The following is a 26,019-nucleotide window of genomic DNA, read 5'->3' on the forward strand; positions in this document are numbered from 1 at the left end:
TCCACAAAGGAGTTTTCAGGCACAACCTGGGTTTGTATCTATTCCATATTCTCAATATGCCGTGTCTAACATAATGATTTTTAATCCACATTAACCTTGACTTTATCGTACCACAAATAACTATGCCACCCAAATCTCAGGTCATGTCCTTCTAACTCCAAAAGCCTTCTATTACTCATCAACACCCACTCTTTCATTCAAACCAAACAGCAAGCTGCAAAATACAATTTCCAAAAAAAATATTTTTTTTTTGGTATTATATGGTATTAAAACACTAGAATCAGTAGGCTGAGCAGCATAAAAGTCTGTGTAAATAAGTAATCATAATAGGTATCCCTTTGATCATGTTACCATCCCTTTAGACAAAATAGTTATAGTGTGGAATGAATCCAACTGTTGAGTTCTGGAAAATGAGATCATGCACACATTCAAAGGGGACACTGTAGCAATATTAAGCCATTCTACAGACTGAAATTAGCATGCTAATTTTGTATTTTTTAATATAAATTAGGCCTCATATCTTTTACATGTCAAACTGAAATATATTTCCGTTACTATATCTAGCATGCTGGGTGTGGCTTCACTTCATGGCTTCAAAAAGCGGATCCAGAAGACATTTTGCTCAAAAGATTTCCATAGGTTTAGTTTCTAATACAAACTGATCAGAAATGTTGCTTTTCAAGGTACTAATTTATTTTTACCTGGGTCTTAATGCTAGCCTCAGCTGGAGTCTCACTATCTTTCTGGCTAAATTGAAGAGCCATGTTCAAAGTAAAAGTGCCTCTCATTCCACTCCAAACAATAATAGCTCCCCAACGCCAATTAAATCCATAGCCAAGTCGACTCAAAAAAGGGCTCAATGCCAAAATAACTAAACCCCTAAATAAATAAAATGTAAAAATAAGCAAAAATATATTTAAAATATTAGCAGTTTTATATAATAATCAAAATTATAAATACATATATTAAACAAATAATTAAACTTTATCATCTACAAGGCAAAAGACTGCATTTATCAATCAACATAAAATTCTGACACTAAACAAAAAGATCTCATGTTATTGTTTATTTCATATAAACACCATCTTTTCTCTAGGAGCCCAAGGCAACATACATGGGAGTTTTCTCTTATAACAACCAATCATTCTATGAAGCTGATTAATCTGAGAAAGAGTGACTGGCTCAAAGTCATGCAATGAACTCTACTATAAATGGAGAGTTAAGAGACTTATGTACCTGAATGGGAAGAACCTGAGTCTCTCCACCCCAAGTCTAACAATTTAACCATTACACTACACTGGCTCTCCAATGTATTATTCAAATACTCTCTATATACCAATCTTTCCAAAACATAGCAGGTGTTATGAAAATCTTAGTACTCTCATGTTGATTAAATCACTATGATTGGTTTTGAGTTATACTGTAATTTACTTAGCTCTAATACAGCTTACAACATCCAGACAGATAATGACCCTCAATTGCAGGCCTTTTTTAAAAAAACTTTCTTTCTTCTTCTTCCCTATCCTGTTTAATATTTTTAAAATTCAGCTTTCTGGAGAACTCCAAAGCTTCCACATTTTTGACATTCTGACATGTCTTGATATATGTATTATTCAGCTATCGATTTTTCCCCCATGGATGAGTATGATATATGCAGCACCTAAAATAGTGGCATAATTCATTTCAACCATCAGGGAAGAAGAAGGGAAGTGACTCCTTTATTCAATAGCAGAAGCTTAATGGGAAATAGTTTTTCTATAACTGGATTACAATCCAACTCATTAGGAATTGTGAGAATAAACTATACATATACAAACTTGATGACAGAGCTACCAGAGATTCAGCCAAACAGAGTAACTTACACTGAGGGCTTCCATGCTAAAATAAACCACAGTGAATGGATCAAAGATTTTTGATAATTACTGTACCACTAAGAATTTTAATAGTGCAATCATATCAGTTAAATATAAGTTCGACTCTGACTGTGGCTTACTTCCAGTTAAATGTACAGAACACAGCAACCTAAGAATATTAATTACTGTAGATGGGTTTTATAAGCTGATACGCAATGTTAGTCAATTCCAAAAAAAGTAAAAAGGCAAGTATTTACCTTACAAGATTCAGTGAAAGGTAGACTGTTACAATGTAAAAAAAAGCACGAGTATTTATGTTTGGAAACGTTTTTTGAGCTATCACAATTCCCATTATAAGGTATATCATAATGTGAGCCAAAAATGTCAACATGGACCAAAACCTGTTTAAGAAAAAGCAGATTAAGAAACACATTAAATCATGCCAATGAGGAAAAAAGTATTACAATTATTTATCATTTACTAGTATATCCTAAGCTAAATTATACAAATTCTCACTGCCCTACAAAAGTAAATCTCCCACAAACATTTCCATTTTATACATTTTTATTATATGTTTAGTTAGTAATAAATGTTAGCCCATTTAAGATTATATGTTGGACTGGAAATATATTTTTAAAAAGTAAAATTAGAGATGGGCAAAATGTAACTAATTCCAAACTGCTTTTTATCTAGACTAACTGCACAATCATTGAGACTAACGAGACAATAATCTGAATATCTCTTCAATATTTCAAAAGCATATTTACTAATGTGCTAATAAGAGTATATAATATGTAGAGTATAAATTGTTCTTTTCCTCTCCCAAATTAAATTGAAAGACAAAAAAAAGTATAATTCCATACCACTTCAATACGGAAATTATGGCCACAGAACATGATGTTTTAAATATTCTCTGTTCATTTCAGTTCTTGAGAAAACTACAGATTTTATAATATGTGAGATTATAAAGAAACATAGATTGCTTATCTGTAACTTTGTCCTCTCAGTGATTGTCTTTATATATCAGTCTCTGCACCTGCGCAGAACAATCTTTGAAATATTCTACAACTGATTTCGTTAGGAAGCTTCAAATTTACTCTGCTGTGCTTGCTCTCAGGCACTAATACTGCATTTTCTTAATTTTTTTAATTACTAGCAATGTCTCAGAATACAGCTGATATGTATCTACATCAGGAGTCAGCAAACTACATCCTGCAGGCCAAATCTGGCCCATCAGCTGTTTTTGTACAGCTCATGAACTAAGAATGGATAGGCAGGTGGGTGGCAGATTACCAGGCCCGAGTCGCAACCAAGATCCAGGAGGGGCGCGAGGGGGGGGTGTCCTGGCAGCAGCCTATCAGTGGCCTCCTTGCTGGTGGACTGGGACTCTCCAATATCTGCCATGCTCCTTGGTCTGTAGACCTACCAGCCACACCTGTGGAGGCAGAGGAAGGGTGGGATCTGATCCTTTACAGAAAAAGTATCCTGAGCCTTGATCCACATGAAGACACCAGAGTTGGGTGAATGCATAGGTGATTACCCAATAAATTACAATTACATATAAACAGCCTGTCCTTCATTGTGATCACTGTATGTCACACATATGCATGACTACAAAGCTATACTTACTGATGATGGGGCAGGTTCATCATAACAAGAGATGAAAGCAGAACACCGTATCTGCACAGACTCCAAAGCTGTTGGGGGGCTGGAGGCTAGTTCCAGAGCCCAGAACATTTGTTAATACATGCTTTTTACCATTTGCTCCTCTTACAAACCAAGTCCCAATCTTCTGTATACCATTACCCGACAGGCCCACAGATATTGACTTCTGCCACCCACCATTGCTTTGGTCAAACAAGTTCACAGTGATAACATTTGGAGCAGAATGGCTATATGGGAATTCAATGGTCTACCCATAAACCCAATACAGGATTTCCAAGCATTCTGAAACTGGAGGGAAAAAATATTTTTGTGAAGATTCCTTCATCAACTGTAGGAGAGTAAGCAGGGTTGGAATGTAAACTGGAGAGGCAGAATTGGATGTGGCCAGTTGGAATACTGGGTCTGCCACAGGAATAGTTGGGCATATCAACTCAACAGTGAGAGATTATAAGAGGTCTCTGTAGAATCTTTGCCAGACACTAAGCAAAAGAATTGAAGAAGTCTGTGAATCCACTGGCATCAAATCCAACTCACAGTCATCAACTGGATTTGAGTCTCAGGGAAGAAAGAACTTATGAACCCTTCAAAACAAACTAGAGGGTTGACTATCAGCAAGGATGATGGATTCCAATCTGCAGAAGGATGAGAAAAGGATTTTGCTATCAATAAAAATGGCATAGTGGATGACAAATTGTTACTATCACAGGAACTGCTGGAAAGGAATCTTCTGTAATGGGGCTGGGGGGACGCAGGGGATAAGAAACCATTGTCTTCAAGCTGAGTATGGCTACTGATGGCAGTAGATTTAATATGGTCTCCAAAGCGTAAAGTCTAGATTTTTGCATGGGACATAATGAGGATAATATACAGTGGTACCTCGGGATACGAACTTAATCCATTCCGTGACTCTGGGCGTATCCCGAGTTGGTCGTAACCCAAAGGAAATTTCCCCATAGGGTTCAATGTAAATCCGGTTAATCCGTTCCGCCCTCCGCCCGAATTTGGTCGCAACCCGAGGCAATTTCCCATAAGGTTCAATGTAATTACCGTTAATCTGTTCTGGTGTCCACGGACCACACGTCGGGCGGGAAAGCAGCCGGGCGCGGCATGGTGCGGCGCGAAAACGGCCAGATGCGGCGCAGCGTGGCGCGAAAACAGCGCAGCGCGAAAACGGCCCGGTGCGAAAACGGCCTGGCACAGTGCGGCGCGAAAACGGCCCAGCGCGGCACGAAAACAGCCTGGCGCGGCGCGAAAACGGCCGCGGACCACACGGCAGGGCCGGAAAAACAGCCGCGGACCACGTGGCACGGGCGGAAAAATGGCCGCGGACCACGTGGCACGGGCAGAAAATGGCCGCGGACCACGTGGCACGGGTGGAAAATGGCCACGGACCACGTGTCACGGTGGAAAATGGCCGCCGATCCGGTTCGTACCCCGAGGCGGAGTTCGCAAACCGAGGTAAATTTTTGGGGCCGGAGCTGGTCGTAACCCGAAAAATTCGCAAGCAGAGGCGTTCGTATCCCGAGGTACCACTGTATAATGAGGACTTGTACATGGCAGAAAGAAGTGGGAATGTTGCTACAATGGGGCCTATTAAACCATTCAAGAAAAAATTTAGAAGAATGTTGGTTCACAACTGAAGAAACACAACTTTATTTATAAACCAACAATAAATATCCAAGAAATGATTCAATCATCTAAGGATGGCAGAAGTCCACTTCTATCATCAGGAATTTACTGCATACTTAGCAGCTTTGGATAGGTATATATTGGAACTACAAAGTGTATTAACTCATCTAAAAGAACATGAAAAATATTGCTGGCTGGAACAAGTTGAAAAATCCACAGTAACTGAACACACACTGCTACATAATGGGCACAAAATTCAGTTTAAAGATACACAAGTACTACCAATCATGTCAAATCATCATGCACAACTCCATAGAGAAGCTATTGAGATTTCTATACACCACAATAACTTTTACAAGAAAGAAGAGAGTCTGAAGATTAACAAAGCCTGTTTCCAGCTTTATGTCACATCAAAATAAAACAGCCCTTAATTAACAAACACCATTTAAAATCTTCAGCAATCTCACCTGAAAAATAAATAGCAGTGTGTTTCAAAGAAAGACCAATCGAAAATGTGATCCTTTGGAACTTCTTCAAATTGGACCAATTAGAAATTCACCTGGTTGAACAGCCAATCAGAAACTGGCTTTCCAGAATTCCAATGACATGGTCCAATTAAAAATTAGTTTGGTTACAAACTCAAGAGCTCAGTCAGTTCCTGCTCAGTTGCCTGTTGCTGCCAAAAAGTGTGCTACAGAGCAGACTGCTTTCAGAATAGTTTTTATGGACTGTTTTAAATTTTATAAAAATACAGCTGATGATTTTAAAATTAACTGTAAGAAACCTTACTGTGGGAAAGCTTTGACTCTGAAAAGAAAGAAAAAATAAGACTGGGTTTTGAAGGTTAACTAGAAGGAACCAAAGACCAATTAAAGGAGACAATATGTACTAACATAATGGAGGAATATTATTTTACTACAGAAGAATTTAAGTTGGCTTGGGAACATGTTGACTTATTTTCAAAATTTTTTGATACTTCCAAAGTGGAGCTAACAGAGGTTGTAGAAGAAGGAAAGGTTCTACTGGATAAAGCAGAAGTTGAGGATGATTTGAATAGGGACCTTACAACGAACTTTAAAAAATTGTCAGACTATAAAAGAGATATGGAAGACACCGAAAAAGATGTTGTGGATTTGAAAAGGGACTTAAAAATGTTTGACTATGACATGGAGAAAGAAGCTGCACTGGACCTACAAATTATGTTAGATGATGTTTTAACAATTAAAGGGAACATCCAGATTATAAATTAGAAGAATGACACTGAGAGTTATCTTACTTTGGACCCACAGAATGGAAGTATGAAAACAGACAGGGAGAAAATGGTAAGAGATCATCATGTGGGACTTTATTTGAAGAAGTAACTGAAGATCAAGCCTTTTAAAAAGAAGAAAAAGGAATTCAAAGTGGACTTATTTGATCAGGATTAAATTGTATAAATTGTGATTTTGGGTTGTTATTACTGGAATAATTTCTTTTGACCAGGACTATAAGACAAGGATTTAAAGATTTTTTTTCATATGGGGATAAACTTTCTATGTCCTATTTGTTACAGAAGGTTATAGGTTAGAATGTAAAAGGGACCTATTTGATTTAGTTTAAGATATATATATTACTATTACTGGTATTTTTTATGCCTATGGGAATAAATCTTTTATCTTTTACTTATTAGAGAAAGCTATAAGTTAAAGTGTATAATGGATTTATTTGTCTAAGGTTAAAATATATAGGTTATTATTACTGGTACTCTTAATACTTTTGCTGTGTAAGATTGATGATTTTTTAAATAATTTGGCTATTATTAAGGGATGAGAAATGGGAAGAAGAGTTTTTTTTCCTATAATACTAGAGGAGCTGTTAAGTTACTGCAAATGTTTATACTTATTTGAAGGGGGGGAGTAACTTTAATGTGCTTTTCTTTTTCTTTTCTCTTTTTTTCTTTTTTTGTTTGTATATCTTTTTTTAGTTCTGTATTAGCTTTTATGTATGTAAAACTTTAATAAAAATATTATTAAAAAAAAGATTAATACCTCCACCACCATCCCTGAGAACACCTTAACAAGCTTGGGCACAGCAGTCAATGGGCAGTCATACAGATGGCGTACAAAAATTTTTCTTCTGTCTCCCTGACCAAGTTTAAAATGCAGGCTCTCAAACTTAAGCCCACTGTCATGAGCTTTCTTGTGAACAAAATGAAAGTTCTATGGACCACAACTATAACCATTTTAATTTATCAACATTCAATCATACCTACCATTTCTTTTGTAAGTACATGGTACACAATTACAATTATAAATACAGAATTTGCAAAATGGAAATTCATTCTACCATTCTACAGCCATTTCAGTGGCACTAATTTGTATTATATCATATGTAAAAGAGAGAAATTAAACTACCACAAACATTTACAAAGTGGTTAAGACAAAGAGATAAACTCTTACTTATAAAGAAAAACATCCATTCCTGGACTAAAGGTTACTGAATCTAAAAGAAGGCCCAAAATAGAAAGAGCTATAACTCCAGACATGCCAAGCCATTCAGCTGAAGATAGAAAGAAAAAAAAAAAGTAAAGTCATTATTATATGGAAGTAGGCAAGTCTGCTTTAAAAATTAAGCATTTGACAAAGATAATACAGTCAACTTACCCACAAAAAAAATTATGTATGCCATCGAGAAGCTTAAAACTACTTCAATTATTCCATCATTGAAAATACGTTGCAACCAATAAATAACTAGCCTTGAACTCAAAAATCCAAATGCGGCACTTGCAAAAAATTTTAAAACCAGTTTTAAAAGAATCTCTCTAACTACAAAAGGAAAAAATAATTATTTACAATTTGATTTGGTTTTTACAAAATTACATTTAGTATTGCATATCTGTGTCACAGAATTTTAATATTCCCATTTTATATCTGATGTAGACTGTCTAGATCAAAGTCGTATTCTTGTCTAACACAAATCAATGTGGCAGGCCAAATTTGGCTGCACTCCTACCCCATTTAAAACAATATAAGGTCTGAGAGTGATTTAAGTAATAACAAAACTATAGCCTTAAATCCATTGATTTAAATGGGACTAAAACATAACTAACATAGGATGCAATCCTATATACTTACTTGGGAGCAAATGTAATTGGACTTATAAGTAAACGTCCATAGGTACCAGTCTAATTTTTCTCTGAGGACAATATGCATAAATCTAAAATATGTAAATAATTAACAGTGGGCAAAGCAATATTCAGTGACAATAGAATAAGAAAATACTATGTCTTTCCAGGAATGTTTTTTTTCTTTAAATCTGTGAACTGCTTTATGATTATATCATTCAGTTGCTGACACTGTTAAAGAAATTCACAGATTAAAGCAACACTTATCATTCAAGATAGTTATATCTAAATACCCATTTAAATGCCTAAATATTTTCATTAATATTTTAGAATAGAAATTATGGACATGTATAGCAGTACAACTACTGAATACAAGGCCAACCAGCCATCAAATAGCTAACATCCTGCCTGAGATCTGTGTGGCTCCGACCCCGATGGCTTTCCAGAAGGCCTTGAAGAACCCTAACCCTAACCTAAAGGGCAGATTGAGGCCTGGTTATAGTACTAAGACAGCACTGATTGTGCTTGTCAGTGACCTCTGGCAGGCTTGGGATGGGGGTAGTGCATCCATCCTGGCTCTCCCTGATCTCTCAGCAGCTTTCGATACCATCGATCACTGTATCTTTCTGGGCCAGCTCAGTGGGCTGGAAGTGTGGGGCAGTTTTGTGATGGCTCTCCTTTCTCCAGGTCCAGTTCCAGACAGTATTGGTAAGAGGGGAGAGTTGAACCTGAGGTGCCAGCTTGGAGGGGTGCCTCAAGGCTCTACATCTACATGAAGCTACAGAACAAGGTTATCCATTGGCATGGGGTGTAATATGATCAGTATGCTGATGATACCCAGTTGAACATCTCTTCCCTGGGCTGACCAAGTGATGCTATGAAGGTCCTTTCCCACTGACTGGAGGCTATGAGGGTCCAGATGCGGGAGAACAGACTTCAGCTGAATCCTGGCAAAATGGAGTCACTGTGGGTTTTAAGTCTCCCCTCCAGTGGATTTTCCATCTTTAACTCTGCATGAAGGTACACTTTTCCAGTTAGAGTTGGTGACCTGGAAGAGCAGGTAGCAGCCATGGGCAGGGGGGTTCTGGTACAGGTTTGTCTTGTGCACCAAGTGTGGCTATTCTTGGACTGGAAGGCCCTGCTCATGGTGACTCATGCCTTCATCACTTCCCATTTGGATTACTGTAACACACTCTGCATGGGGCTGCCCTTGAAGAGAACTCAGAAGCTGGAACTGGTCCAGAATGCAGCAGCATGGAGATTTTTTGGCATTTCTCACTACACCCATGTAACACCGCTGCTCTGCAAGCTGCACTGGCTCCCAGTAGGCTTCCATGAACAATTCAAGATACTGGTCATCACCTATAAAGCCCTCCATGGCATATGGCCACGCTACTTGTGGGGCCATCTTTCTCCTATTGTTTCTGCCTGTCCCACCAGATCTGGTAAAGAGAGCATGCTCTGGGTCCCCTCTATTAAACAATGTCATGTTGTTGTACCCCAGAGTCATGCCTTCTCAATGGCACCACCTGCTCTATGGAACAGCATCCCCCTCCTTGGAGATTCAGATGGCCTCAAACCTGTTAGCCTTTCACAAGGCACTGAAGACCTGGTTGTTTCCTCAGACATTTTGTCAGGAGATAGATGAGCTCTGCTACTATTGATGGTAAGTGGGGTTAACAGTGTATCCTTGAGTGCCAGAAGGTTATGTTTGGGCTTTGTTTTAATCTTGTGAGCCGCCCAGAGTCACTTGTCTGGGATAGGCAGCTATATAAATCATATAAATAAACAAACTGATTTTTCTCCCAGACCGTCTATTAGGGTGGATGGGACTTCCTCAGTTGATGAGTTTTTGTAAATGTTTGTACTGAGTGGTCAGATGCTATCTTGTTATCAATATGACACTGTGTTTTTAGTCTGCTTTCTAATTGATTTTGAGGTGCCCAGAGTCATTTTGGAGTCAGGAGGCATCTAAATCCAATAAAATAAATAAAATGCCTGTTTCACAATCCAGTTTCCGGAATCTATATTTATTGCTATATTTCCTGAGATACTATACAGCGATTATTTTTCATAGTATACAAACAGAGTGAACAAATAAAGTGATTATCATTACATGACCCTATTAGGGAACATGAGAACAATGATTAATATCATACTAAATACTATAATTCAAATAGCCTCGCAAATATATACTTAAAATGTATCAGTTGAGAATCATGGCATTACAGTATTTTATTCTATTCAAGGAAAAATTAAAATAAAATAGATACATACCCACTTCCTGATGGGTCTGACGTGCAAGGTCCCTATATAACTCAAAAATAATTACTGTGGTTGCATCATTAAACAAAGATTCACCTTTAATTAAGTTGATAACTATTTTTGAAAGGCCTAAAGAAAAAAAAATATGAAAAGTAATGTAGTTAAGATTCACTTTTAATGTTAACAAGTAAAGAATCTTATGTACAATACAGGGGCATTACCCCAGTTTGGATGCATTTATATTTTTATCTAAAAAGCAATGATGAAACAACAGCATCATGATTTTCTCCATGTAAATCCCATTAGCACTTTAATGTAAGTCTATACACATGCATATAATGTCTCCAAAGTCATTTCTGTGGTTGTCCACAAGAGGATATCTGACTGATTGAAGCAGAGAATGAGGTGAAATTGGCAAAGGATGCTAAGAATAATAAAAAAGGACTTCTTCAATTATATTCAAAGTAGAACAATCACTATGCCAGTTGCTTAAATTGAAGTAATTGGGGATGATCAGCACTGAGAAGTCTTAGGGAAGATATGACAACATTACAGTACCTGAAAGAATATTGCCTAGAATATACATTATCCAAAGAGTTAGTGGGCTTCCCTTCAGTGGATATTCTAAAGAGGCTAAATAATCTTGTCAAAGTGCTTTAAACTGTACTCCAGCAGTGAACAGGAGTTTGGAGTTAATGACCTAAATGGCCCTTTCAAAGTCTAAGATTGATTTTATAAAACTGAAATCAATCCTAATGTACCTTCCATGAAATCTATCAATCTTGTAGCCATTAATTACCTTTTCAGATGTGACAAGTGATTTGGACCTGTCTGTTTTAGCAGCTTTTTACAGTGGGTACAGATAACAGTAAGGTCTGCTCCTAAACACAATAGAGCCTGGGGTATCCATCAACAGGGAGCATTTCAGCACCATATTTAGAACACTTATGCAAGTACTCTTGAAATCATAGCATTTGGTTATGGTAGGAATGCCCCAAGTCAGAGCCCATATTGCCTAATTCTTAATGACCTCTCTCAAAGATTTTTTTTTTAAAAAAGGAAAGAAAATAAAAGCAAAAAGGAGAGAACAATTTGGAGAAGTGTAGAAGTAAAAATAAATGAATTAAAGAGATTTAAGAGTTTCAGCACAGTTCTAAATAGAAAAATTGAGAAAGTTCCTATCAATGCATGGTCAAAAAGAAACTGAGGGAAATATTGGAATTGTAACCATGAGTAGGTGCACTATGGAGATCCCTCCAAAGATTTTTTTCAGCTATCGGAGGCATCCACAGGGTTTAGTGTGTTCATCAAAATGATGAAAACAATGTAATGCTGCAAGCTCCACCTCTTTAGCAGATGCATGTGACAACACAACATACAGGCAGTCCTCAGGTTATCATGGCAATTGGGATCGGAATTCTCATTACTAAGCAATGCAGTCATAAAACACGACATCATGTGACTGCATTGCTTAATGACAGCAATCCCAGCAGTCCTGGTTACTGTCATAACCCCAGGACAACACAGGTTGTTAACCACAGACCTCACATGACCATGACGTAGGAAGAGGCAGGAGTTCCAGGCAAGCAGGCCAGCAGGAGAGAGCTGTGGGGGAGAGCTAAGGGTGAGGGGCTGCCGCAGGCAGGCTCTATGCAGTGGAGGTGGGTTGGTGGGTGCCAAAGACAGGTGCTATGGACCACAGGCAGGTGTGTGGGTGCTGCTGGCAGGCTATGGAGTGTGGGTGGGTGGGTGCCATAGGCAGGTGCTATGGACTGCGGGTGGTTGCCACGGGCAGGCAAAAAAGCAGTGGGAGAGGTGTGAGACTAGGCTGAAGCTGCCATAACCTAAAGATGAAGCAGGCACGTAAGCAGAGAGGACAAAAGCCAGGAATCTTATCTATGAGATCCCTTCAGGGAGGTAGATAAGAAGGAAGCAGGTTGTTAAGAAAAATTAAGGAAAAAACAAAGGACCTGAACCAGAAAAAGGAAGTTGGGCCTGAGCACATGGAAGCCCTCACCCCAATCCCATCAACTTGTACTTTTGGGGATAAAAGGGGTCCCAAAGCCCTCCCACTCTGAGTCGTTTGAGTCATCTGAGTCATCCAGACTTGGCGGCTTCCGTGCCTCTACCTAGTGCCTGGCAGCCTAGTTGGGAAGGACGTGGGTGTGTGTGTGTATGAGAAAGAGCAAATGTACCTTGCAACCAGTAAAGTTTTGCTGTTACTTTAAATTCACTGGGTCTCCGTGTATTACAAAGAACCTCTTGTCCCCCAGTGTTCGGTTGGAAGTGATTTGTGTGTATCCCTAATTATTTCCCCGCTGTTGACCAGGGCTGTGTGTCTGTCTGCTCCAGCCGCACCTATCTGGAAAACCCAGGTAGAAAGCAAGGGGGGCTGACAAGATCCGCGTGCCTCAACAGGCTGTGCGTGTGTGAGTGATTTGTGTGTTTCCCCAATTATTTCCCGGCTGTTGACCAGGGCTGTGTGTCTGTCTGCTCCAGCCGCACCTATCTGGAAACCCAGGTAGAAAGCAAGAGGGGCTGACAAGATCCACGTGCCTCAACAGGCTGTGAGTGTGTGAGTGGGTGACCATAAGCCGAACCTGGGAGCAGCGTGTGTAACAGAGGGAACAACCCGTGACCTCCTGCCAGCTTTCCCATTGAGTTTGCTTGACCACAGAACACTGCAACCATCATAAGTGCAAGTCAGTTGCCAAGCACCCAAATCGTGATCACATGACTATGGGGACGCTACGATGGTTGCAACTTCATGGACCGGTAGTAAGTCCCCCTCATACAGCACTATCATGACTCTGAACAGTCGCTGAACAAGGTGATAACCTGAGGACCTACCCATACATACAAAAAGGGAAGAGTTTACATCACTTCACTATGACACTACTTTCATCCTTTGACACCCCTGATTCAGATACCTCTGTCAATTACATAAGGTTCTCAAACATGCCTGTGTGATGCCTAGAGACCACAATGAAGAATCCTGAGTTTCTGAGTATGCTTTTAAGTTGTAGGCAAAACTGCCTTACTGCTTTGTGCGGAAAATGCCCCCTTTAATAAGAAGCAAAGTGATTGGAGATAGTTGAAACAATGTATCTTTTATTGGCAAGCACCACTACAGTAAAGTGATCACTGGGCTCCTCACCAAAAGAACACAGAAAAACAAAGCAAGGTTACAGGCTACAGGTAGCCCTCGACCTATGACCATGTGGTCAGCAACCGTTCCAAGTTATGACGGAGCTGAATGAATGGTGGTTACAACTGGTCCTTGGAGTTTTGGCTGTCCCAGCACCCCATATGTTTAAGATATGATGAGACTCTGCTGTTAAAACTTACATGGCTATCCTTCTCAAAACTATTATAGATAGTAATGACCTAAAGGCCAGATCTTGTAGGAAAAGACAGTAATGTTTATTTTATTCACCTGGAGAGGTTCCTTTCCAGAGCTTATCATTTAGCATTATGAGCATGTCTGACTAATAATCAACTTTAATAAAAAAATAGTCAAAAGACAAACCTAGTCTTTTCACTATTTTTGTTGTGTTAAGGTTGATTATCAACTTTCTTTAGCTCATGAAGTTAACAAAAACTGTGCTACAAATGCTATGATTTTACTGAGGGTTTATTTTTTTATTTGAATTTTTAAACATTTTCTAAAAAAATTATACATACATAATTAATAAAAGAATCTTAAAATATAAAAGACACACAAACTAAAAATACAAATTAAGAAGAAAAAATCTACCTTATATTTTACATTTATCAGTAGTCACTGGTTAACTAATGAATACACACTATAATATGATCAGTTCAAGATACTGTAAAAAATCACAAAATCTCTGCCATAGTAACACCTGTTGCTGCATCTCTTGATTAACAGAAAATATTGCCTTTTCCAAAACAGACAGATCACACATTTCCGACAACCATTCTCTGACATCTGAAATATCATATTTCCAATTTCTCAGTATTATTATTTTAGCTTCCTCCCATGCTCAATACAATCATAGTTCCTGATAAGCAGTCAGATTCCAAGCTTTGGTATATAGTTTAACATTATATTAACTTCTTTCATGTTTAAATATTTTCTCATAAATCTGCTTATATGCATTAAATATACACTATCCCCAAAAGGATTCATTATTGTAATAAAACTAAAATTAGATTTTTACTTACCAATGTTTCTTACAGAAGCCACAGAAAGGACAGGATCTGTTGTACTAAGAATTATGCCAAACAGCATGCTATCATCCCAAGACCAATTCTGTTTATTAATTTTAAAAAATAACCATCCAAGGAAAGCACAATTCATCAAAAATCCAGGAACTGCTAGAATTACCACCTGTAAAAAACAATGTATCCATATATTCTTGGAATTAAAATGGCTATAATTCATTTATGTTATCTCAAAAATTATTTGCTAACTACAATGCCATTACATTATGATAACAAATACATACAATTAAACATATGATTTAATTTCCTCATATTAACTGAAATGTAAACTGCATACAGATAGTTCTTGCTTAACAACCATTTGTTCAGCAACTGTTCAAAGTTATGACAGCACTGAATGAACTGTAGTTATGGCCAGTCCTCAAAGTTACACCCATTGCAGGTCACATGATCAAAGTTCAGGTCCTTGGCAGCCCACCCACGTTTATGAACACAGTATGTACTTCAACTCCCCCCACCTGCTTATCTCCCCCCTCATCTCTCCCCTTTTGGCTGCCTTGCACTTCGCTGCTGCCTACCCTTGCTGTCTTCTGCTGTCTTCTTCCTCCCACTACTGACAAGGTGTGTCTGGCCAAGGCAACTGCTGGCCCTTCACAAGGTGGGTGAGGGGAATTTAAATGGAAGTGAGCACGGAAGGACAGGAGAAGCATGAGGTCCTCCTCTAATGACAGTGCAGTCCTTGCCTAAGGACTACCAGAACTGCCATTGCAAAGTGGTCCAGTCATGTGATGTTTCACTTGACAACTGCTTTGCTTAGCAATGGAAATTCTGGTCCCAGTTTGGGTCATTAAGTGAGGACTACCTCTACTTACCAATGAGCGATTCATCTAGCAAAGTTATAAACCCAGAATATTCACACTTCACACACATCCTGTTTATATTTGATACAATAGACCACCAGAACATAGGAAACTGTAATGGAAGGTATGTGTGAGGAGGATACTGGAATGGAAGATCAAGGCTATCAGGAGGGAAGGAGTGCATTCCAGGAGAGGGTACAAAGCAAGCGCTTTCTCAGCCCGGAGCAAGACCGTGAGAAGAAGAGGTTTAGGCTAGCCCCTCCCTAGAGTCTCACGGGGTATATCCACTAGTTGCTTTAGCATAGATTTAGTCTGGCGAGATTCTGTCTTTAGGATGTAAGCAAATAAAGGAACTATACTGGACTGGACTTTCTCCTCGTTGTTCTTGGGCTGGGCCTGACAGAAACAGTTATACATATTTGGTTCGTCACAGTTGCATGTATGGAATATGTTCAGCAAGAGGATAATATTTGGAACAACATCAACAACACTATTGTGGAGAAGAATTAAGATGAACATAATGCATCTGACAGAAAGAAAAAAAAAGATGGCTCTTCGGATATAAGTTCAATTATCTCTTTCTCCAGTGTAATTAGCTAGAACTGGCTGGACAATCTCAAGTAACAGGACAATCTATACTGCTCTTATTGGGATCTGCAACGAGTTCATATTCGCATTTCCAAGATTAATATGAAAAGAGAGAAAAAATACTAAATGGAAATATGATCCCCAGATTATTTTTATCTTGGTCCCAAGATCTACTTCAAAAACAGTAGAAGGATCTCCATCAGCCTTTTTTTTTTCTTACATGTATCCACAGTGCTTGAATTATGCCACTTTGAAACCAATTTGGTAAGGAGCTTTACAGTTAACTTAGATCCAATGTTATTAATTCAGCCAGTGTGTTACATCCATCAACCTGTTCTTAGCAGACCATCTCAAAGTTGCAGAGCCGTCAACATCAAGACAGTTTCTGAAAGAAACTGCCAACTATTCTCTAAAGCAGTCCTGTACAACATACCACTCACGGGCTGCATGCGGCCCACCAAGCAGTCTTGTCTTTTTAAAAAAGCCAATAAATTCACCAACACCCCAAAAGACATGCTACCAAGTGCCTCCAAGCCTCACTGCCGCCACTAGCTCCAGCACCACTGCTGCTCTGCTAGCCAACAAACAGGTATTCCTTTGCAGCCTGCAGTTATTTTTAATTATCAGTATGGCCCTTTACCCTCTACAAGTTGTGCAGACCTGCTCTAAAGGAACCACATTGCTCAAACCAGGGAGAACCAACTCCACTATTACATTGATTATGGACAAAGCTGGAATCAAATAAAAGATAAATATCTTACATGGAGCTATTATTTTTGGACTTGTCCCTGAAGAGCTTTCTTGCAGAAGTTATCATATAGCCAATATATTATTTCCTTTTCTACTATCCTGTTTGGAATGTGACTTGTCAGGGACAGAGTCAAGTACTCACAACAAAGTAAGGAAATAAGCAAGGTTCGTACACAAAATACAAACTGTTAGATAAACCAGACATAATCAAAATCCAAAGGCAAGTTAGCCAAAGGCTGAAATTGACAAGTCCCTCAGCAGCCATCATAGGCCCAACCATACCAAAACACCCAAATTCACTTCACCTTCCCGCATATTAAGCCAGTCCCCAAATCAAGCTCTCACACAAGTTGTTTTAATAATATTTTTTATTAAAATTTTAAAATACAAAGTTAAAAAACTAATACAAACTAAGAAAAATATAAAAAGAAAAATTGCTGAGAAAAGGAAAAAAGATATACAAAGAAACGACTCTCCCCTTCAAGTACAATTTCAGTAACTTATCACCTTCTCTGGTATTTCAACAAAAGATCTCTTCTTCCCATATCTCATCTCTTATCTATAAACAAATTATAAAGCCTTTTCATTCAGTTCTAATCAGCAAAAGTCCATTAAGAGTTCCAGAAATAACAACATATATATTTTAACTTTAATCAAATCAGTTTCATATTACTTTCCTTTTAACACAGTAACTTATCGCTTTCTCTGAAAATACAATAAAAAATCTCTTCTTCACATAACTTTAAAGCCTCGTCATTCAGGCCTAGTCAAGAAAAATCCATTAAGAGCTACCAGAAACAACATATATATTTTAACTTTGATCAAATAAATCCACTTTGTATTCCTTCCATTTACTTTTAAGAATCTTGATCTTTATCCCTTCAAATAGCATCCCAGAAGTTGATTTCTTATCATTTTTCTCTTTGCCTTTTCTCAGAAACTCCTTCACAAGTTTAACATGTCTTTTTTGTAAATCCAAGATAAGAAAGCTATCCAAGTCACTCTTCTGTTTATTATTATTATGTCCCCTATAATTATTAAGTCATCAGCTGGTTTCATTTGTAAATCCAGTGTAACATCATTTTCCATATCATTTTTGTAGCCTGATATTTTAAAATCCATTTTCAGAGCCACATTCAAATCAGCCTAGTCTGTTTTATCCAGTAAAATCTGCTTCTCTTCCATAACTTCTTTTGAATCCATTTTTATAATAGTTCCCAAATATCTTTGAATTCTTTCACATTTAAATAATATTGCTCCATTGTGTATTAACGGGTTTCTCCTTCTTTAATTATAATCTTTAGTTCTTTCTGGTTCCCTCTAATCAACCTTCAAAATTCCCTCTTATCATGTTTTTTTTCCTAATCAACAACATTTTCCCATGGAAAGGTTTCTTACAGTTAGTTTCAAAATCTTCATATACATACATACATATATAAAACATTTTAAACAACCCACAGGAAATATTCTTGTAATTAATTTCAAAATCTTATTTCAAGTCCATCTGGCCCCCTAATCCATTTATAACTTTCCAAAATCAAAGTTCTAGTCACCCTTTTGTTATTTATTCTAAAATAATTCTATTTAATAAAGAATTAGAGGTTCCTATATTGCCTAGACAATGGGAGAGTGTCTTAACTTCTATAGCAAGAGTGTCAATGGATCTTAAACTATGACTTATACAACAAAAAATAATATTTAGAATTTATTGGACTCCATTATGTTTGTATAGAAAAGGATTAACACATCTTGTTGGAGATGTAATAAGGACAATGCTTCTTTAAAACACGTTTTTACAATGTCCTATACTTACTAAGTTTTGGGAGAAAGTAGTATACCATATAAATGTGACTGTGCAACAAAAACTAAAATTCTCAGAGGATAATATTCTTTTGAATTATATACCTAGTACATGCAATCTGATAACTGCACAAAGTAAATGGGTTATCCATGCCCTTACTATGGCTAAAAGAGTTATACTGCAGCATTGGAAAGATAAATCATGGCCCCATTTACTCAATGGATTGAAGACCTGATTACACTTGCCACCTATGAGCAGATTGCCTATACAGACTTTGTATGGATAAATACAATGACATATGGGATTCATTTATGCAAAATACAGTAAGTTAAAAAAAAAAGGCATGATAGTTATATAAATGTATTAGAAATATATATATATATATATAATGTTTGTATTAGAATATATATAGAATTATAATGCTATAACAACGTATTATATTTTATATTTTTTCTGTAGTATTCTTTCACTTATTTCTTTTTTAAGCATTTGTTATGTATTTTTATTTGACAATATATGTATCTTTGTGTTTTGTTCCCTTTTTTTCTTTTTCTGTTATTATAAGAGCAATTTAATAAATAAATAAATAAGGATAGAAGGAAACTCACCCAGTGTAATGAAACCTGCCCTTCTGAAGGTTCTTATCATCCAAAAAGCCATTAACAAGCAATTTCCTAAAGTGGTTAAGAAAGGAAGTATGTGTACCCAGCGTCCTTTTGAAGGCGCCGAATCTCGGTTTAGGTGAGATGACTTTCCCCCAGCTCCCAGAGCTCTAAAACCCCCTGGAGACCACTGTCCTATGGTCTCCTCATGGGGAGCCGTTGTATGGAGCACTTGTGGGTGATCCTGGTTCTTTCTTGCTCCAGAGATGAATTCTGAGGAGCCAAACCATTCACTAGCTCCTCTTTCTGCCGCAGTCATTGGCTCTGCGAGTCTTCAGTCCGCCATTGCTTCCCCAGAAGTCCCTCTCACATTGGTCTGTGTGCAATCTCTACTTTTCCTGTATGACATTTAAAAAGCCCCTGTTTTTTCTCTTGCTTTCTTTTCCACTGTCTTAATAATTCCATCACTTTATGATATAGCAAAGACCCATAACTTCCAAATTCACCAGATAACATCTCAACTGTAATCCCAACTCACTTTCACTTACTAACTTTTACTAACTGTCACCAACTAATTCACTCACATATACTTTATTCATATGGTCCTGGAAATTTAAACTCAGAGAAAAAGAATATTCCCCGACCATGATTTTGTCTATCTCAAGATTGGCTTGCATGCACTTTCTTGCTTGCTTGCAAGATGGCACTGAGGAAAAGATCCTTGAAAGCAGATACTTTGGGGGGGGGAAATCATCTACCCTATGGGCAAGTTGAGTACCTATGGAGGGAACCTCTGAGAGTTCAGTTTTTGAAAAGCACAAGAAAATATGAGAAAGCCCTGAAGAGATTATTTCCTGCTCAGCAGTTAGCTCTTCTCTGATGAAGGTGACTGAAAGACTCTGCAACAGGGCTTTTGTTTTATTCTTCTGTGGCTGAGTAGCTAAAGAGAATTACCTCCCCAGAGGATGAGATTTGGAGAGGAAAATCAGAGACAAAGGTTTTTGCTCACCTTATTTGTGAAGGTACTCTTTCAAACCACAAGGTTTGAACCACAAGGTGGCACTAATGTCAAAGGAGAAAAAGTCAATTCCCACTTTTTTTATTCCCAAAATGATGGGAACTAGTTAACATTTTATTTTATCTTCAAGACCTGATAAGCAGGACCTCTGGATCTGAGTTAATAGAGGCACATGGGAACTAAAAGAAGGAAGTTCAGCCAGGGATATTTCCAGATCTAAATGCAGGTGAAGTAATGTCCCAACTGTTGCATAACATTGACTTAATCCAGTCTTTTAAAACTCTGCCCCAAATATTATATACATTTGAAGTGTTAAAATATGCTGATTACTGCTACATCTGCCACATAATCACTTCATATCTTTGTATGATCAAAAAGTGGTATGAAACATGGGATAGTTAATACATCATATCATCACAAATCAATACAATGGCTAACAGTAGGCAGTTTAAGATCACTATCAACCAAAAAAAAAGAAGGCATGATAATTTGAAGCAAGACAGTATGAACAATATCTAACTGAATTTGGTAGAAACTGCAGAGCAGGAGTCATCATTGATATTGGTTGCATCAGTGGAAGAAAAAGTCCCCAACCGTTATAGGTTCAATACTACAACCAAATTATATCTGCCATGGTTCCCAGAATAATAATGTGGATTTGACAATCAAGATAAGCATTACCTATTAGAGATCTTTTCCCCAGAGATCATGGGAAAGATATCTGATCTGGCTTTTTATATTATCAAAAGCAGACCTCAAAGGTAGTTCAGTGGAAAAGGAAGGCAATAGAGCCAAAAGACTGTTAGAAGACACCATCAGAATTAGGCTGTGAACCCACACAGGAGCTATGATAAGAGGCAATGGGCTTAACAAAAGGAAATATGCAAGAACCTGTTTTTATTTTGTCACAAGATTCCTATCTGCCAACTATACCTGATGGATTCAGACCAAAGTGATCATCTCAATGGTTGCCTGATATACCTCTACAACTGTTGGGCTTAGATCTACTAGCATTTGAAGGAGACCCTTGCCAGCTGGTCTTGGAGGCCTTAGCTACTCAACGTGGAGATTGTTCTAATTCCATTTTACATGAGTGTGAATTAAGGGAATCAGCAACTGTTACTGAATGACCAGGCACCATGCACTCTAAATGCAGATGAAGGGGAGCCCCAAATAGCTCAGCCTTCCTATGTTCAGTAAGTTCTCTAACTCTCCTCATTGTCCATTATCTCATAGAATGTTTTAAGTTGGCATTCTGAGACAATACATTATGTATTTTAAAATTATATTTCTAAATATGATACTTTACAGGAAATATGGCTTTAGCCTGTTTTATATCCAAATCTTTTTTACAGCCTTAATTTCTGAGGATGGTAGATTGTGTTGGGGACTTAAATCTGTTTATCTCTGTAATACTACAAGCTGAAATATATGAACACTGGACCAATATGCAATGACTGCATTATTCAAATGTAGATATATCTCCCTGGTGTTAATTAATATTTACATTCCTTCTACTCATGTCTATACCCAGACAGATATCTGGCAAAAGTCAATTTGTTGAATTTGTTGCAGCCTTTACATTCTAGCACATATATACTCATGACAGAAGATTTTAACCAAGAATTGATGCAAACAACTATCTGCTGTGTATGAAATTTCATGTTTAGCCCCTTGATATGAGAGATACCTCCCCTTCCCCTCTTATCCTTCAATCAAAAAATCCAGTTATTAAATTGGTTGTAAATTTTGTTTTATACTGTTTTTGCTGTTCTATGACTGTAATAAAAGAGCTATCATCTATCTATCCAACTATCACAGGCAGAAGGAACAGCCATTTGCCCTGGCCAATGAGACTTTATCCAGACCAATACTCAAACAAGAGCTCTTCCACCCACCAGTCAAAGCACTGATAAAATATTTTCAAAGCAGACATTAGAAAAGGCCTTAATAATGAAGAAAAATAACTACTACAAACTCTAGAACAGTCCAAAGTCTTTTTTTCCCTCCTTCCCTATTTCATAACTAAGAGCTATTTCTTTCTCAGAGTGTGAAGCAGTTGGCATCTGTGCACTGTTACCGTAACAGACAAGTCAGGACCCAAACCACAGAATTAGGCAGGACTAGAACTGAGGAACAATTGCTTCCTTCTCAGTGATGGTTAAAATCTGGATTCTATGTACAAAAAACGAATCTACTACAGCAGGGTTCAGAATTTTTCAGAACCCCTGATTAGGAGGCCAAGCTCTAGAGATAAAAAGTTAGCTGAGTTCAAATGAACTTTTTTTTTTGCCCCTAGTCTCTCATAGAACCCCATCAAGTTCTCGCAGAACCCCAAGGTTTCAAAGAATGGTTTGAAAATCTCTGCCCTACAGGATGCCCTCCTCCATTCTTGCCAAATGATCTATTCAAGAATAGGTCTCTACTTCCTTAGACTAGTTATTCCTTATTCATGAGAACATCTGCGCTTGGGATGCAAACGGCATAATTAAATGTGCACATTCAAACATCTATGGGTTCATTAGAATTTCATCCTTTACCTTGAACAGCCCTGTGTTCTGGGGTAGTATGACATAGGACCTAGTTTTATCATATGTGGGGCTTACAGCATGTCCAATTATTTATTCATATCCTCTGATGAGGATTCCTCTGTAGAGACATGACATCATGTTGTCCAGTAAAAGTTTGATAATATCTGCAAGGATCACCCAGTTTTCTCTCAACAAAGTAGGAACACACGTGGCTATCCATCAGCAGCAATTTACTGTCATAAGAACATTTACAGAAAATAACACATTTTGAGCAATATGCTTCAAAGAACCATCTGGAAGAACTTGTTCACAGTGATACAGAAAAGTCCAAGAACAGGTAAAAGAACAGGTAAAATATACAGGTAGTCATTGCTTACTGACCACTCATTCAGTGACTGTTCGAAGTTATGACAGCACTGAAAAACAAGGCTTACAACTGGTCCTTGAACTTGCAGCTGTCACAGCATCCCCATAGTCATGTGATTGCAATTCAGGTGCTTGGCAACTGGCTCGCATTTATGATGGTCGCAGCATCCTGCAGTCACATGATTGCCATCCACGACCTACAGAACTGGCTTCCGACAAGGAAAGTCAATGGGGAAGTAAGCAGGAGGTCACAAACGGCAATCAAGTGATGTTGTGCCTAATGACCATGCAGGACTTGCTAACAACAGCAGCCAGAAATGACGTTGTAAGTTGGCATGGTCACATGATATCATACTTAACGAATGCAACACTTAGCAACAGAGTTGCTGGTCCCTATTGTGGTCAGTAAGTGAGGACTTTTTTTTTTTTATCCACACTCCATCATTACCAATTCTGTGGTGACTGGACGAGTCCCTGCAGTTTTCATGGCAAAGTGTTTCGTAAGTGGTTTGCCATTGCCTCCTTCCTAGAGCGGAGCCCAGCTGGTGAGCGCAGGGAGGCAAGGTTTTCTGTTGCTTTGTGCCGTTTTCAGGCATACCAGCAACTGGTCCCATCTCCCGTGCAAGGCGCCGCCAGCATTTTTCCTCCCACTGGGGTGAGAGTATCCATTTATCTACTCGCGGAAGCTTTCGAGCTGCTGGGTTTGCAGAAGCTGGGGATTAGACAGGAGCTCGCTCTGCCGCGCGGATCTGGGCTCAAACCGCTGAAGTGTTGACCATTTCTGGCCAGCAACTTTCAGCGTCATTAAGCCGCTGCACCATGTCCCCCAAGTGAGGACTACTAGTAATCTAAAAGGCTGAAAAAGAAAGAATAGAGAAATTTTTTTTCCTGATGATCTAGCTGTGGCTACTGAAAAAGAACCAAACAGGAAAATAAAAAGCCAGCGTACCTTTCAATGCACATTGATCGGATGGCAATGAAATATCTCCCAAAGCTCTAGCCCATAAAAGATTCACAAACTAGGCACAAAATCCATGAGTGACAGCAGAGAGTACTATAAAGAAGCACTATCAATTTATTTGATTTCTTTATTATAACAATTATACTTCTTCCTTCCTCCAAGAAGCTTCTCCCAAATTAGCCAAATGGTTAATTACTTGAACAAGGTAATCAGCTGCTCAAAATACCAGTGAAGAGTGGTAAACCCATCAAGATAAAGTTACTACTTACACATATCCTAATATAAGTACCCTGAATTCCACTGACCAAAATATAGGGGGAGCAGAATGAAAAAAGCATAAAGGATTACAACAGAACAAATTACACCGGAATGATTTATTAGTAGGAATGTTACCAAAGAACACCAACTAATCTCCTTTTAGGTCCCCAAATCTGTATCTCAGAATTGTATTGTCTGCTATGTTTGTGAACAAAAACGAATAAAGAGGGCAAACCATATTTTTGAGTCCCAGTTTCTATTGGCATGCCTAAGAATGTCTTAGTCTGAGAAAGTTTGGATATGCAGAAATCATAGCTTTTCTTCCTAATTCAATAAAGGAACTTATTAATAGGCTGTTGAAAGCCCATTTGTGATCTTTCCACCAGTACTGACATCCCAACAACTCTGTGGCATGACTGCAGCCTTTTTGCTGATTTGTCACATATCCATGCTTTCATGCAGACAGCCAAACAAATGTTTTATGTTGAGACTTTTGGTGAGGAATGGCAACCTAGCATGTCTCCAAACAAGTGGAGACGATGTTGCAGCCATGACTGAAGGACCGGCGAGTAGACTGCTCTCACAGAACCTCTCCGAATAAGGAGAGGATAGGAGATTCCCCACTTGTGCTCTGGATGCTGCTCCTCATGAGACCATAGGATAGCAGTTTCCCATGGGTTTGAGTGCTGGGAGATGGAGGGAAGCCATCATGCTCTCAACCACATTAGAGCCTTTTAAAGGCCACTGTGAAGGAATGGACTTATGAAAGCCAGGCTCAGGGAGATAAGCATGTTCTTAGCCCCCAACAGGAGCGTGGGAAGTTCAAGAAGATGAGGCTGGCACCTCCTTAAGGAATTCACAGTGTTGTGGCTGGCTGGCTTGGGAACTAGGGTTCAGTCTGGAGAGATTTCTGTCTTGAGGTTGGAGCTAATAAACGCAACAGAACTGTATTTGCATTGTCTCTTGGAGTTCTTTAGGCTGAACCTGACAGGCACTGGGTTCACTAACCTCACTTTTTTTTTAATAAAAATTTTATTAAAGATTACAACTGAAAAGATAAAAATACAAACTAAGAAAAATAGAAAAAGAAAAAAATAGAAAGTGCAGAAAAAGAAAACAAAAAAGAATAGAAAGAAAAAATAGAAAAAAAGAAATATATAAAGAAGCAACTTCTGCCTTCATCACAAGCATAAACAATTTTAGTAATTTATCCCCTTCTCTTGAAATATAGCAAATGCTCTCTTCTTCCCATATCTCATCTTTTATCTATAAACAAAGTCTTAAAGCCTCATCCATTCCTGGTCAGCAAAAGGCCATTAAGGGTTACTAGAGATAGTTACATATCTATTTTAACCTTTAAATCGATTTTATATTCCTCCCCTGTACTTTTAACAATCTTAGTTTTTAATCCCTTCAAATACTGTCCTAGAACTTGGTTTCTCTTTTCATTTTTTCTTTGTACCTTTGTATGAGCTAAAAGGTACTCAGGGATAGCTTCTCCGTCTCACTTCTCCAAACACTGTATCGAGAAGATGCCATGCACCTTTATCTTCATGTATTAGTCCGCTTTTATTCATCAGG

At 38.2% G+C, this 26,019-nt stretch overlaps 1 protein-coding gene across 1 annotated transcript in view; it reads right to left on the reverse strand.

Moving 5' to 3' along the window:
- The window catches only part of LOC103067910 (solute carrier family 9 member C1-like), a 133,749-nt gene that overhangs the window by 84,998 nt on the left and 22,732 nt on the right, over positions 1–26,019 (reverse strand). Inside the window, exons 4-9 of the mRNA XM_088145101.1 lie at positions 14,704–14,869; positions 10,528–10,644; positions 7,790–7,951; positions 7,586–7,685; positions 2,111–2,254; positions 702–879 (exon numbers count right to left, since the gene is read on the reverse strand). Coding sequence (XP_088001227.1) covers positions 702–879; positions 2,111–2,254; positions 7,586–7,685; positions 7,790–7,951; positions 10,528–10,644; positions 14,704–14,869 — 867 coding nt within the window. The remainder of the gene's footprint in view (positions 1–701; positions 880–2,110; positions 2,255–7,585; positions 7,686–7,789; positions 7,952–10,527; positions 10,645–14,703; positions 14,870–26,019) is intronic.

The sequence above is a fragment of the Python bivittatus genome, unplaced genomic scaffold, assembly GCF_059951505.1.
Source record: "Python bivittatus isolate LINGU-HERP-01145 unplaced genomic scaffold, Pbiv_v1 ctg000480_np1212, whole genome shotgun sequence".
NCBI classification, from domain to species: domain Eukaryota; kingdom Metazoa; phylum Chordata; class Lepidosauria; order Squamata; family Pythonidae; genus Python; species Python bivittatus.